The 15,187-nt window shown below is 34.5% G+C and overlaps 1 protein-coding gene across 6 annotated transcripts in view; it reads left to right on the forward strand.

The window, feature by feature from the left end:
- Nucleotides 1-15,187, forward strand: part of DACH1 (dachshund family transcription factor 1) — a 358,213-nt gene that overhangs the window by 226,052 nt on the left and 116,974 nt on the right. For 3 of the 6 annotated variants that reach the window (XM_052705592.1, XM_052705594.1, XM_052705593.1), the window contains exons 4-5: nucleotides 12,886-13,041; nucleotides 13,546-13,718. In XM_052705592.1, coding sequence (XP_052561552.1) covers nucleotides 12,886-13,041; nucleotides 13,546-13,718 — 329 coding nt within the window. The remainder of the gene's footprint in view (nucleotides 1-12,885; nucleotides 13,042-13,545; nucleotides 13,719-15,187) is intronic. The other 3 variants (XM_052705595.1, XM_052705596.1, XM_052705597.1) reach the window with 1 other exon arrangement.

Below are 15,187 nucleotides of genomic sequence, written 5' to 3' on the forward strand. Positions count from 1 at the left end.
TTTCCTCCCCAGAAAACAGAAACAAGTCAAATAAAAACAGCAAAAAAAAAAACTCACATACATTAAAGTTTGGCCCAACATGATTTAATTCCCTTAGCCTTAGAATGTTTTATGCAAATCCACAGTACTTACTTGCATCAGCAAACTTTGTTTTCATTAATGTTTGGCCAGAGTAATTGTGTGAGCAGAATTCTAGACCTGTTCAAGGAAACATATTTTGAAACAGGATATTGAAAATAAAGTCCATAGGACAACAAAAGTCAGTTTACATGCTGATGTCAGCATTTGTGTGCTGTGATAAAGGCAGGCTCTTTCCATGATAAAGATAAATTCATATCCAAATCTTTAATAATAAACAAAACTGATGTTAGCTTTTCACATTAAAGTCAGAAGCGTCTTTGTAACTCTTCCCAGAGGCTTGATTACAAACAAAAGTTATGTCCTGTTAAGAAAAAAAATTCATCACTCAAGTTATTACATAGAGTGTACTCTGTATTCCAGACTTAAGCTTTATAGTGAAACCAAAGAGTCTGCCCACACCTACCAAATGTTGTAATTGATACAGAAACACTGCTATACAACAGCTGCAATAACAAGGTGCTGCTGCCTTTACTTTAATCTACCTCTCTTTCTGCCAGTTTATTATGTTTTGAATTTATTCTTTTGTAGATCTGTGAGCTATCTTTCTTATGGAAATTAATCTTTTTAAAGGATTTGTACTCTCATTTTCAAACACTAATACATTCATTCAAGTATCCCATTATTCAGAACCAGCTGGCTTTTTATCTAGTGATATTTACTTCAAAAAGCCAAGTTAAATGGTATCATAGATTAATTCTCAGGGCACAGGAAAGCTTTTTTAGAGAATAAGAGATTTGGTAATGACTTAGAATATCGCTATAAAATCATAGAACGTGTCAAAAATGTGTTATGCAATCTGTCATAATATGAAACTTCAGAAAAAAGTTAATTCACTGAATTGAGCATAGTATGTGACATCAGTATATGGTTTTTAGGGGGAATATTATGTAATGATAGAACTTTGCTGTGATTTATAATAAACTCTGTCATAATTTTTAGTTATGTGTTGTTTCTTTGCAGAAAGCACCGAAACTTCAAAAAGAGCATTATACACTGAAATTTCTTACATAAATCAAACTGGAAATAAGACACATTTTACAATTCAATTTAAGATCCCACAGAGACAATAATGTTGCAAGCTGTGCATTTTACAGAGTAATATAGTAATGTCTAGTTTGCATTTTTGAAAAACCAAATTAATCACACTTTATTGAATATGTTGAAGCAAACCTAAAATTCATCTATTATTAAAAAACTTGTGCAACAAACACAAACTATATTTTATACATAAAGGACAAACTCATTTATTCATTAGGTTAAAACACTTGGAGTTTGCATTTTGTAGCTATGAAAGAAATGACATTTTGCTATCCGTTCTTCTTTTTAAATTTTTCAAAGCATTATGTTCAGACTAATCTGCTTGAAAAATCATACTAACAATTTAACACAATATCAGTCCTGAAGGCTGCACAGAAATCCCTCTGGAATCTAAGGGGAGTCTTGATTTTTAAACTTCCTTTGTTTGTGAATCACTTTAAAGGACAAATAATAGTCTGTTACCATATTTCTCATATAAATAACATATTTTAGCCCTTCATAGATTAACCACAAGATAATAAGCTTTACAGCCAATTTAAGCATGTGTACATCTCTTGAGCTAACATGCCTCTACACTAGTTTGAAGTAGAACTTGAGTCTTTGAACTCAGCCACGCTCAGACTGGAACATCAAAGAAGCAGGAATGAAATTTAGGCCTTATTCAAATCTCACTGACTTCAGTGGCAATGGGACTTCAGTCTTTTAAAGGGAAAGATATTTAAACATGATGTGTGCATCATTTCCTGCTACAGAATATGATTGTGAAATTAAATATCCAACATCTTGCAGAGAATGTTAAGCTCTATGCACAGTTCGTGTGTCAGGTACAGAGTGTCTACTACCTTTTATTCCATTTCTAGGAATATGACTTCAAGTTATTCTAATGTCTTTTAGACAATTTTTTTTTTTTCCTACAATTTAATTTCTAGGAGGGTTTTTTACCTATTAATGACTTGCTACTTGTGTTGAATTTAAAGTGAGCAGAACTCAGCTTTCATTGAAAACCAGTATTCATTATGTTGATTTTTGTCAGGAACTCAACATTGTCTATGAAAACAAAGTTCTTGGGAAAACTGGTCAAATTGATTTTAAAGACTCAATAATCCTCAGCAACAATAACAACAACAATAATAATAATAAAGTTACTTAAAAATAATTTAGAAAAACAGCCACAATTTTTGCAGTTTTTTTCTTTGAGTATCAAGGAACCCTCTGGCTCTTGTCTTGTATTTAACTTCAAGGTCTATGCCTAACATAACTATAATCTAAAATTGACATGGCTGTTCTTTACTTAAATGGCATGTGTTACAAAGTGTCCGTTCACTTGTATTTTCTTAGAAGAATAATAACAATTTTGACAACACATTATGTATGATTTTTTCTCTTTGGACATGCATATGTGGACTACGTCTCACAAAAAAAAGGTCTCTGTCCCTAAGCAATGCTTAGGAGATATTGTTGAGTCTGCTTTCTTTGATGCTTTTAGCAAGGTGTAGACCTGGGAACCTGTTCTTAATAGTATAACAAAGAACTGAACTCACCTCCTTTTGAAGAGAGACCATCATGGTTCTTTACATAATACTGTGAAAATGGTCATAGTAGAAGTTAATGTGTTTGGTCTTTTTTTTGCTTTTTGTTGTTGTTGTTTGTTTTTGTTTTGTTTTGTTTGTGTATTGCACAACAAGCATTGTGCATTGAAGAAAAAAAGTGCACAAAGATTTACGTCTAGATCCATTTTATCTGACATAAGGTAGCTAAAAATTAACAGTATAGACTTCAATAGTCAATAATTATCCTTAATGAATGCTCGTATGCAGTAAAACATACGGGCAGCTCCAGTGCAGTAGAACAACCACAAGCAACTTTCAGCTACTTGTTCACAACAATGGAATCCATCGTATTTTTGGATCTTTTTTTTAATATGGTTTTGAGAAACTTAGAATGAAAGATGATCCACTACTATCTTATGCTGGGCTTGACAGTGTTAAACGCTGGGCAGAAACTCTGGGAGAAACATCTTTCTTCATCTGGTAGACAGAGGACTGAACATATGCCGGTGAGAAGGCATCTAATGATGGTCTTTAAAGGCGAGCATCCACCTCATTACAGTGTGATAGCAACCAGTTATACTCTTGTCTAGAAAGCAGAAGGCTTGGGACAACAGGTTATCTTTGTCAATACCCATAATTCTGACTGAAGAATATTATAACTAATCAAGACTAGGCAGGATGAGGAAAAAGTACTTTTAATATGTTTCCTACATATACTCATATTCCTTCCATACTGTGTCTAGTGTTATGCACCTTTTCTCCCCTCTTGACCAGCTGAACTATGGTAGTTCAGAGGGATTGATGGAACTAGGAAAAGGAAGCAGGGAGTTACTTAAGTCTTTTTCTTAAGCGCTAGAAAAGCCTACCATCCTTATTTGTAATAGATGTAATGGGCATAAATGTAAATCAAGTTCAAACACTGGCTTGGCTCTTTTGTCTCTTCCACAGTAGGTGGAAGTTTTTTATCATTAGAGATAACAGTGATCCAGATACCTTCTGGAATAAAGAAAAGTAAATTATTTGTTTTCAATAACTTAAAACATGTGATTTCTTTCCATTTCAAAAGTGAAATAAAAGTAGAAAAAGTAATTAAAAATAATTACAAAACATTAGTGAAATTCCAATAAAACTTTTAAGAAATACGATAACGTATGTCATTTTCATATTCCTTCTTAAGTCCAGTTTCATAGTTTAGCTCCTTTGCATTAAGATTTGGCTTTATTCAGAATTGTAAGGCTTCATCAAGAAACACAGTAGCAATGTTGAATGAGGTAGGGTACCAGTTTATCACAAAGTAGGAGAATACTGGTAAACTAAATTCCAAAGAAAAAATGATCATTTTTACGTAAGCTGCACAAATTGTGAGATGTAATTATACCCACAGTTTGTTATAGTATCTTCTCAGTGTAAGCCTTCTAGGGTTAGGACTGTGCATCTGATTTAAGTATCACGTATTATCACTACTACTACTGCTACTGCTAGTTATATGGGTCATACCTGTCACTTCTGTCATTGCCATCCTGAGAAAAGAGTACATTGGGTGCAGGAAGAATTTTGGCAATCCAGAAGATTCAGGACGCATGAATTCTTGAGTAATGATTTCCTTTTTTCTGTTTTGGGACACAGAAATGCAGAAAAAAAAGGAAAAAAAAGGCACTGTGAACTTACAGTGGGATAATGAGATACTGAATGACAGTTGTAATAATTACATATTTTGTGGCAAACACTGCATAGTTAAATAGCAATAGACTCAGTATGATTCATGATCTGGTTTTGTTTGCTAGACTGAGTAGACTGGCACCATTGCTGCTTGGAGTGCATACTCTGTATACAAATAAAAGGAGGATATTTATTAGTGAATTTCATGCTGACATTTTGTTGCATCCTTTATGTATTTACATGTGTGGTTTGTGCCTGTGTGTGCATACAAATAATGGTAGACAGATGTAGATACAAATAATGGCCGACACACAGCACACAGCTTTGTGCATGTCTGTGTGCCTTTAAATAATATTGAAGCTGTGAAGTTCACTACCTAAAAGTTATAAAAAGGGCATTTTTCTTTTTCTGTTTTTAATTCTCATTGGATTCTTCTGAAGTGTGAGAGCTTCCATGCTGTAAACTTACAGAAGATGCCTTATAAGAACTAAAAAATGAAGATTATACCATAGTGGATAGACTAAAGCAGCACATCCAACATAGAAGAAAGACAGTTCCCAAACTGTTAGCTCCTGCTTACCAAAGGAGGAGGAGGCAGTTTCTTTGTGAGCCTCAGAACTTGTGCAGGCTTCTGGCATCTGTGTGGTAGTTCTGTGGTGTGTGAAAGAGATGGCATGAATCAGGAAAGCCCTATTCCTGAAGCAGACTACAGGCAGCCCTGCACATCACTAGGGCAAAGGCAAATTTTTCTGGAAGGGAAACACTGCCATGTGCTCCAGAGAGCATCTGAAACATGTTGCAGCTGGTGGGTTTTCATGCAGCTCAGTTTTGGTTATTTTCACAGGAAGCAGAACGATATATAATTGCTGTGAGACCTCACTGTTATATTTACTGGAGTCTGGAGAAGATATTAATCTGTTTATGAGTAAAGGCTGATTGTGGATCATTTAGCCTTGCTTTCTAGCAAGTCATTCATTTTCTAGGAAAATGACTGAAAAATCAATGAGTGCAAGTCTGAATAATAATGTTTAAGAAAGTGCTCTGTGCCCCAATCTTGTAGAGACAATGTATTATAAGGTGTTTGTGCAGCATTTCCGTGGAAAATTGAATTATTCCCGTTTAATTCAGCAAATTTTATTTTTAAATCACCAGAAAATGTGACTGCCTGAAAAACGTCGGCTTCTCTGGCCTTGTATCTCTTAAGAGCACAACACTGTCCTTAGAGAGGCTTGCTAGAGGCCTGTTTGTCCTTCAAGCCCAATGCATCTTTCATCTCTGTTTTTTATTTCCCTGTGTTGTAACACTCCAGAATGAGGTGGGGCAAAGTCTTCTCAAACCGATTGCATTTAACTTTCTGTTTACAGAAGACGTTAGGAAGCATGTTTCTTACATTGCGGACTTTATCTATTTGTATACATTTTATGCTTATGTATATTTACTGGGGAATTTCTAACTTAAATGGATCTTTAGTAGTAGGACCAGCACCTGTGCTTAGGTTTCCTGAAAATATGCAGTATTTTTCCCTTTCAGTTAAACCTTTTTTGGTCATTTGAAATAATTCTTTATTAAAATAAAGAAAAGAGGGAATACATGTCACCAAATGAATATGTGATATATTGTATTCCCTTGATTTTCTTTCGTTCTGTTTGTTGAAAATATATAATGTTGGATAAAGTAATGAGTGGGGAAAAAAAATCTACAAATAAGTACATACAGCTGTAATCAAAGTGTTCACTAAATATTTTTTATCATGTTGAATAAGATAAACAACTTTTTTATCTGCTTATTTTGGTTGACTTCTTATAGCACATTAGTAGTTATGTCATAAAAACTTTACGTCAAGTGAGTACCTGTACTCTTATCATACAGCATCATATAACCATCCTAATAAACTGTATATCATCTATGAAATGAAATAAGTTAGGTATTTGTGGAAGGAGACAAATGGAAAATCTATTTTTGGGTAAATGTCACACAGCCTATGACTGAGCTGCTGAGCTTTCACTTGCACTGGACAGTTTCATTATTCATTCTGTTGAATTCTAAAAAAGCTTTTCCTGTGTTAATCTCTTTGGTGAAATAATGAAGGATTAGTATAAAGTATGAAATATATATTCCATGGGATTCAGTGCCACTTTAAAAATTATTTCACTTGCTACTCTATATAAATCCAATTTTTTGTGATTCATGATTAAGTATAGGTACTCTGATATTCAGCTTGTAGAATTCCATCTTCTTACACAGAATTACTTTTTTGTAATTTGTCTGCAATTTTTATTTATCAGAAGATAAATGTTGTAAGTGCAGTAAAGTGGCAACAAGTCTGGCTTGCAGTGCAAACTATGGTTAGCATTTCTCTCTCATGTCCAAGAAAAACCTGTGTAATAAAATTAAGACTGTAAATGAAGCATGTTGGAGGCCATGTTGAAGGCCAAAAACTTCTTTTTCTTTTGAGTTTGAATCTATTGCATGCAAGAAAGAAACTATATGTGATTTCTAAGGTTCTCATGACTTCTGTGTTTCTGTGAGAAAACATATATCAAAGTAGTGGTCTTTTTTTAATTTTTTTTTTCTTCATAATTTGTTTCTATACCTATTTGTAGTTGCAATAGCAGAACTGCAAATTCCACACCCATAAACCCACTATGTTAGATAAAATTAGAAAAATTTTCAATTATCAAGCTGGATTGCTCATGGTCTGTTTAAGAGCATAAGCATGATCATCTAAGCATAAAATAACAAGGCAAAGCTTTGCAGAGAAAAAAAAAAAAAAAAAAAAAAAGAATGCTTATCCATAGTAGAACTAGAACATTCCAGAGAATTCTTGGGAAACTTATAATTTCCCTATGTGATAGCAGCTTTTCTCCCAAACATTTTGTGATCTCTGAAGTGGTAATAATGCTATTTTTAAAATATCAGCAGTCTGAGACAGACACTACTTGCACAGTTTTATTTGTTTTTAATGATAAAGCAGTAACACAGAGATCTTATACAAGTATTCTTATCAATTATTTTCTGCCCTTTATATATCTCACAAAACTGGTTTGCTAAGTAGGGAAGCAGGTAAGGGGGTATGGGATATAGTTGATTTCAGGAGACTGAACTGAATTACACAGCAATGAAATCACAAATTTATAGCAATCAAGTCTAAAGAAGAAGGATTTGATTTGAAGAGTAGTACGAGATTCCACATCATCACATGCTAAAATTACCTACTTTTAACATGCTATTATGCATATTTTCCAGTAGACATAAATAGCATAGATAGTGAAGAATAGTCCACTTCAGAAAAATGAGCCAACACAGCTGATACTGATGCTTTGTTTGGTAATTGTTGCTGAGATACAATTTGTTCCAGCAAACACAGAAGATAACAGTGGGCTTGTTTGAAAGATTAAGGGGACTGAAAGAAGATCAGTAATACCAAAAATAAACAAACAAATGAATAGATTTGAGCTGATAGTAGAAATTCAGACTCTTTTGTCTTTTTGCCGCATGATACTGCCTGTGTATGCAATATTACCTGAAACACTTCCTGCACCAGGGCTAGGATTCACTTGCCTAAAGACTAGCACAGAGTCCTCTCCAAGATGCCATAAAATAAGTTTTCTAATGAAAGAAAGAGAAGACTTGATGGCCTGGAACATTACCTAGTTTTGACTTTAAAATTCACCTGTCATCATAACAAGTTTGACTCAGTTGCTCAGACATAGCTATGTTTCTACTATCTCAGATACCCAGGAGTATGCTGCTTTACTTCCATCTCCAGATGACTTGCAGGTGCCATGTCACCAACCCTGTGAGAATGTCTAAAATCATTCTCGCTGTGTCACGTGGTGTGTGTGGGGGGAATTGAATTGAGTCTGGGAGGAGAGCCACTGCAGTCACTAGAGCCACGAGATTTGGATTTAGATTCAGCTGACCAAAGATACCTAGCTCCCATGAAGTGAGCTCAACAGTTCTCTAGGGCCTGTTCTAATATCCGTGTTTGTTATAAAGGGAACTAGCTTAGCTTATTTGTAGGAACATTAATTTAGGCAAACTGAATGCTAAATGGAACAGAATGAGAAAGGAAAAGGAATTAAGAAATATGAGATGAGTTTCTAAAAATGAATCTTGTGTGCTTAAATCAGAGTTTGCTTACATGGCTCATAGTGTACAGCCTAGTTTTCTGCTTCATTTTCTTTTACTTGACTGCATTACTTTCCATTCCAGAATTATTTTTGTTTATTATTACCATCCTTAGCTACCTAATTGTGCTACAAATTAATACAAATAATCCAGGCATCAGGCTCTTAGAGACCCAGTTTAGTGTACAAATAATGGTTTGTTGCATAACTGCTGATTATGGGAGAAAGTAGTTGACGTTATGGAAAATACATGCTGGAATATTAGTTACTGGGAAAAACACAGAATTCTGTAGTATTTTAAATTATGAAAATGTGTTGTTGGTTTTGTTCCATCAGACTGTTCATGATGAGACATTTTGAGCTCAATTTTTAAATGTATACTAACATTTGGAACTTTAATTTCAAGTTTTTATATGCACTTTAGCACATGAAAGACATAGCTGGCAACTGAATTGCCTATTGAAGCATACATGTATGGAGTTTGAACACTTAACATTAAGCATCTACATTTCCAAATTGAGTCCCTTGTGCCGGAAAGCCTTGAAAATGCTACTCTGGTCAGCCTAGTGCGGCATCAATTGAAATGCAGCGTAAGTTTGAATACAATGTAGAGCTTCCTATTGCTGCTTCAGAAAATGTTGTGCTGAATCTGGAACACTTTGCATAATTTAATTAATTATGCCACTAAAAAATGATTTTCTCTCAATTTAAAGCAAACAGTGTTTATGAGAGTGAACTGCAGCACCCAGGGATATCAGGTGTCCAGACTTTTAATCCTATTACAAAGACTTGACAACTACTGATGAAAACTGGAAAAACGAATGTTTTCAGCAGGGCAACAAGTGAAGAGAAAGAAGGAAACAGATTTTTGATACTCTTTGATACCATTGTTTGCATTAAGACTAAATAAAATAAAAAAAGTGACAGAATGTGCAGCTAGCACTTAGCACTTAGTTGAGCAGATGGTGAGTAGTGTCCATGAATTAAACTTAAACTTTTGCTTTGACATTAATGAAAATTACTGTTTCCTCTGAAAGGAAATTTGTTATGCTTAACTAATGTAAGAAATTCACAGCAAATGGCCAAGACTGCTTCTTTCTGTCTGTCTACTTATAAGTGCAACAGCATGTAGTTTGAAAGTGGTTCCCAGTATTATGGTTTGGATTGTGCCTATGACTCACTATAAACAAATCTTCACAGACAATACTAAACTGTAAATACTAAGCGGTCTGTCATTGACTAGACACTAGCCTCAATGCTTTGCTAGCTTAAGCTTATATTCTCTAACCCAATTTATTATTGGCTTTGATATCATTCTGAAACAACAGACAATGTAGTTTGGAAGCAGAAAGGAGTAATTTTAAAAAGCTCTGATTTCTGAGCCACATAATTAGTACCATAACTGGCAATCTTCAACTAACCATGCACCATTCAGTGACCACACTAGGAAAGTTTGCAGTGGAATTGACACCGTCTCCATAGTGAACGTCAGTGTTTAATATGAAATTAACTGCACTGCAGATAAATAAGGAAAATATCACTGGGAGTTCACCAGCTCTGTGAAACTGAAATGCAGAAGTCTTCTGTGCCTATTAACAAATATTCATATATTCACTAATGCATTATATATATATATAATATATATACAATGTATTCTCTATGTATATCCTATATATATATGTCACATATGTATTTCAGCATCTTTGGATGGGAAAGTTAAGAAGAAAAATGTTTAACTGATTTGTAAAATGTTGTCCTGCAATAGCTTTAAGTGTAAATCCAAGAATTTTGCCCCAGGTGTGAAACATACTTTACAAACTGTGCATATTTTTCTATTTATTGTTAAGAACAGGAATAAATGTCCAGAGAAGAGTTTTCAGTGGATGATGATCGGAGAGTTTATAGCTAAAAAAGCAAAACATTTTGGCCTAGATTCATCTTACTTAAGCCATATAAGTTTAATCCATCTGTAAAAGCTTTCTCTGCATTTACTGGAGAGATGTAGGCAAGCCCAGAGGGCATTCATTCCATTTGTCTCTTATGGTCTTTCCCTCTCCATTTTGTGTGCATGTAGGCATTACCTGGTCACCAGGCAGTACTGATTGCATCATGATCACAGGGTAGTTCCACTTGGGTTAAACTAATCAACCAACACTCAGGCCTTACTCTAGCTTCACATTAGTTACAGCAAGACAGCAACGAGCACGAAATGGGAGCAGCATGGACAAACAGGATGTACTCTGACAACATATACGAGAAACAAAGTTGCTGAACTTTTTATTAACAGGTGCAAAAATTTAGATTAGACTTCTTTATGCCCAATGTTTGACATTATGTAGTCAGATTTTTGGTGGTTGTTTTGTAATGAAGCCCTAAGCATCATACAAATGCTGTATTATTTTATGCACTCAAAGATGGGTTGAATTGCCCTTTGGAGCTACCTGTCTTCTTCTCGTTAAATGCACATTGGCATCAGCACCTGCATTTTGTCTTAAATTAATGAACTCATTTTTTATGTTTAACTGTTATTTCTACTGTCAGACTTTTCAATGAATGAACATTTGGAATAAACGAAATGTATATGTCACAGCAGCAATTCACAAAAAATTGAGAAATTAGAAGAATTTTTTTTCCCTGCTGCTATTAAGCTTTTATTTATGTATGCATTTGATGGTTCTCAGAATATGAGAAAATATATTCACTTATCAAAGGTGATGAGATTCCAGTCAGATATTAACCAGACTGGCTGTGTACACTGAATAAAGGTGGTGACAGTTTCTTTAAAATGTTAAAAGTATCTAATGTAATTGATTCTTTTCATTGTTTCATAAAATGGCTTTGTTTGATTTTGGGAGAGTTTAGACTTCATTTTCATTACCTACTTCTGAACAATTTACACTGGGATACAGACAGTATTGAGCTAATGAGTTAGGATTTATATTGAGCCTTAACTATCTTCATAGAGTAACAAGGGAAGGAAAATCACGGCAATAATTGAGTGTTTTTTCATTATACACTGTGTTGTACAGCTTTTACAATCAGGTTTTTAATAGATGTAGAGAAATTAAATTGGAATTCTACCAACTTCTGTGCTTTTGTCATCCCATAAAAATGATATAAAAAAAAAAAGTCAAAACTAATGTGCTAATTCCTTTTCTACCAAAGTGAGGAGGAGGTGGTATTACTTTTGTTCTTTTCCAGGCCCTGTTTATTGGGTAGTAAGATGTATGCAGGAAAACACTCAGAAATATGCACTTTACTTTATTCCCTAATGCTAAATTTTGACTAAATCAGTTCTGACTCATCAAGACTTATCAGTTCTCGTGAAAGTAATAGAAAGTTTCAGTAAGGAGGTTGACATTGCATACCATAGGAAAAGGAAGGAGATCATATGTTCTTGATGTGCATTCATGCTGCTGAGAATGCATCCAAGTACAGATATTAATATATTCTAACATTGTTTTATTGATGGCGTGCAATAAACATAAAAACTCATGCAGTGATTATATGGATTAGTTTAGGTGTGTAGATATGCTCAGTCTCTACGTTACACCTTAATATGCACAATAAATATTGTGTTTTCAGAACAAATCTAAAAATTTTAAATGAATTTTTATTGTCCTTTAATTGTATTCTTCCATTTAATCCTGTGGGTATTTGTATCAGGGAATCTGCTATAACAAAAAAGAATATTTCACAAATATATGAACTCATCTCAACCCTAATTTGTCCATTCCATTCCACTAGGAAAAGACTTCAGGAATCATTAAATAATTCCATATATTTTAATTAATCATATGAAACAAAAATTGAATATTCAACACAGAAATGTCAACCAGGCATGTAAGAACGTATGCCGGTGCCTTCAGTAAATAATTTTTTTTTTTAATTTCTACAGTGTTTGTTCATTCATGAATACAAGAAGAAATATTAACGTAGTTTGAATTTGAATTGACATAATAGGCAAAATTATTTGTTTCAGACATAATGAACACATATAAAACAAATTTCACAAGCAGTTTTTTTGCACTTTCTATCAATGGCAGAAGTATATGTAAAAATAATAATACATCAAACACAAACTTCATGTGAAGGAGCACAATTCTAATACAATTAGGCACAACTCTGATACATTTAGGTTTGTGCTCTGGCTGGACTTGAAAATTTATCCTTATATTTTCTAGAGTAGGTGGAAAAACAAACAACAAAACCTCAAGAAAGTCCTTCCCCTATCCCACATACTCAAAAAATAAAATAAAAATTATTCCTTGCGAAAAAAAGTTAAATTACTGGCCTTCTTACAGTATTCAAACGTCTAAAATTTGGGGTCCTCCTTCATCCAAATAATATATATTCGTTCCCCACAGGCAGCAGTGATGGTTCTTGGGATAAAGAAAAACTTCAGTCTCCCCCCACCCAAGGATCACAGGCCTCTATTAACCACCCCAACTTGCCTGGGCAACATAATGTTCCAGTTAGCCATCCTCTCAATCCTCTTCAACAGAACCACCTTCTGCCAAATGGTACGGGTTGACATCTTTCAGCACTAATGTCGGCAGCTTTCCAATTCTTGTCTTTATTTTGTGTTTACATAAATAGGCTATCAGAAATCAAAGATGTGGGGAGCGTTAGAATACTTCCTTCAGAGTAACAACCAGGAGAAGTGGAGATGAGAAAGAACAAATATGTATGCAATACTTATTTGATAACCAATGTATAAGTGGCATAGTAATGCATTGCTAAGACATCTGGCAGAATATGTTAGAAAACTTAATAAACTGCTGTTGTTTATCAATGATACCGTACAACATTACATTGATATGAACAAATTAAAAGGTATAGCCTCTCGTTGCGTCTAAAAACTCTCCGCTGTTGCTTGTGATTTACACATGTATAATCCAGAGAAGAACTGACACATTGCTGCATTGTCTTGAGATGTTAACCATCCATCTTGCCATCAGGAGAAAAAATTAAAAATGCAAAAACAGATAAACCTATTTCCTTCTTTTCTTTTTTTTTCCCTCTAGGATTGGAGCTTCCGTTTATGATGATGCCCCACCCATTAATTCCTGTGAGCCTACCTCCAGCATCTGTCACAATGGCAATGAGCCAGATGAATCATCTTAGTACCATTGCCAACATGGCAGCAGCAGCACAAGTGCAGAGTCCTCCATCCAGAGTTGAGACATCTGTTATTAAGGTAATATTAAAAGAGAGGTAAAATTGTTGCACATTCACATCTGTTACAAAGATAAGCAGGTGTCAGAAATTTTAAGGTAAGTCATGAAGTCAGTACATACAAGAAAAACAGTTTTCTTAGCTCTGAGAAGGAGTAGGCTGCTGGTGTCCAGTTTTACCTTCTTGATTCTCCCCTCTCATAATCAATATTAAAACAGTGCTCAACTTGAGGCAGCTTTCATGCAAAATACATCGCTTTCTGATTTCTTGTGTTTAACAGTCTGTAATCTAATAGCATGTTCCTCTACGTGTCAAGTTAAAAACTACTTCGTTGTTAAATTGGAACAGATCAAGACAATCTGTCTGTGTTTTCAACTTGTAGTTCTAAGCATTTCTAAGATACTCCAAGCATCTGAGGAAGGCTGAAAGGCTTGATGCTTTGCCTCTAAATTGCCAAATACTGTAACAGAATGCAATAAAGTTGTGCAAAACAGACCCAATAATCTCCAGACCAGAACAGTAGTAGAGAAATCTCAGCCTGAAACTTCCTACCCGTGTTAAGTTTTATTGCCTCTAAGAGCAGCAGCCTCCAGCCCAGATTAATTTGATTATGGAGCTATTTAGCAGAGTTTTTTTTCATTCTGACTGAGAATGGTCTGTATTTATTATACAAGCATTTCTCCCTTACCACTGCATATTTATGATGTAATTCCAAATTTTTTCAGAAATTTACATTTTATATCTTTATCCTTCTTTAGTTGTAATAAATGAGTTTTAAAAAGTACACAAACTTTTGTGTATGAACTTCCATATGTTAGAAGAAGACATGGCAGCAAGGTTATTTGATACTTCATGGCTATGAAATCTATCCTTTACTGCAATTCCTTTGACAAGAATTGAGTACATGTAAAATCTTTAGACCTTCAAATTAGGAATTACAAAAGTTTTGAAGATGATTCAAGCAGAGTGAAAAAAAAGTTAGCTAATTGAGACATTCCACATGCTTGTGCTCCTCTCCTCTTTCTGAGTAACTGAACAAGCTCAGATTCATAAACAATCATTGTCAAAAGTGTTGTGATGAGCCTAGAAAAATACAGTCCTATGACCTAATTTAGGTATCTGCACTTTCAAATGTAATATCTCCATTGGAGGCCTACCATGGCACCTCTGTCATATCTTTGATGATACAAAGTGTTCAGACATTGCTTTTAGAAGAATTGTTTGTTGAGGTGTTATGTCAACAGGATTAGGTTCTGTCCCGAATGTCTGACTTACTCAACATGGATATATGTATGCTCTGCTGATAATTCACTGTTCAATTTTATAGTGGTTTCTGCACCTTTGTTCTTCTGTTTTCACTTGAATTGTCTTTAGTTAAGTAGAAGTTTGCTGATGATACAAAGCTGGGAGGAATGGTTGACACAACTGAAAGTTGTGTTACCATTCAGCGAAACCTGAACAGACTGGAGAGCTGGGCAGAGAGGAACCAGA

This window comes from Tympanuchus pallidicinctus, unplaced genomic scaffold, assembly GCF_026119805.1.
Source record: "Tympanuchus pallidicinctus isolate F22 unplaced genomic scaffold, pur_lepc_1.0 scaffold6, whole genome shotgun sequence".
Taxonomy (NCBI): domain Eukaryota; kingdom Metazoa; phylum Chordata; class Aves; order Galliformes; family Phasianidae; genus Tympanuchus; species Tympanuchus pallidicinctus.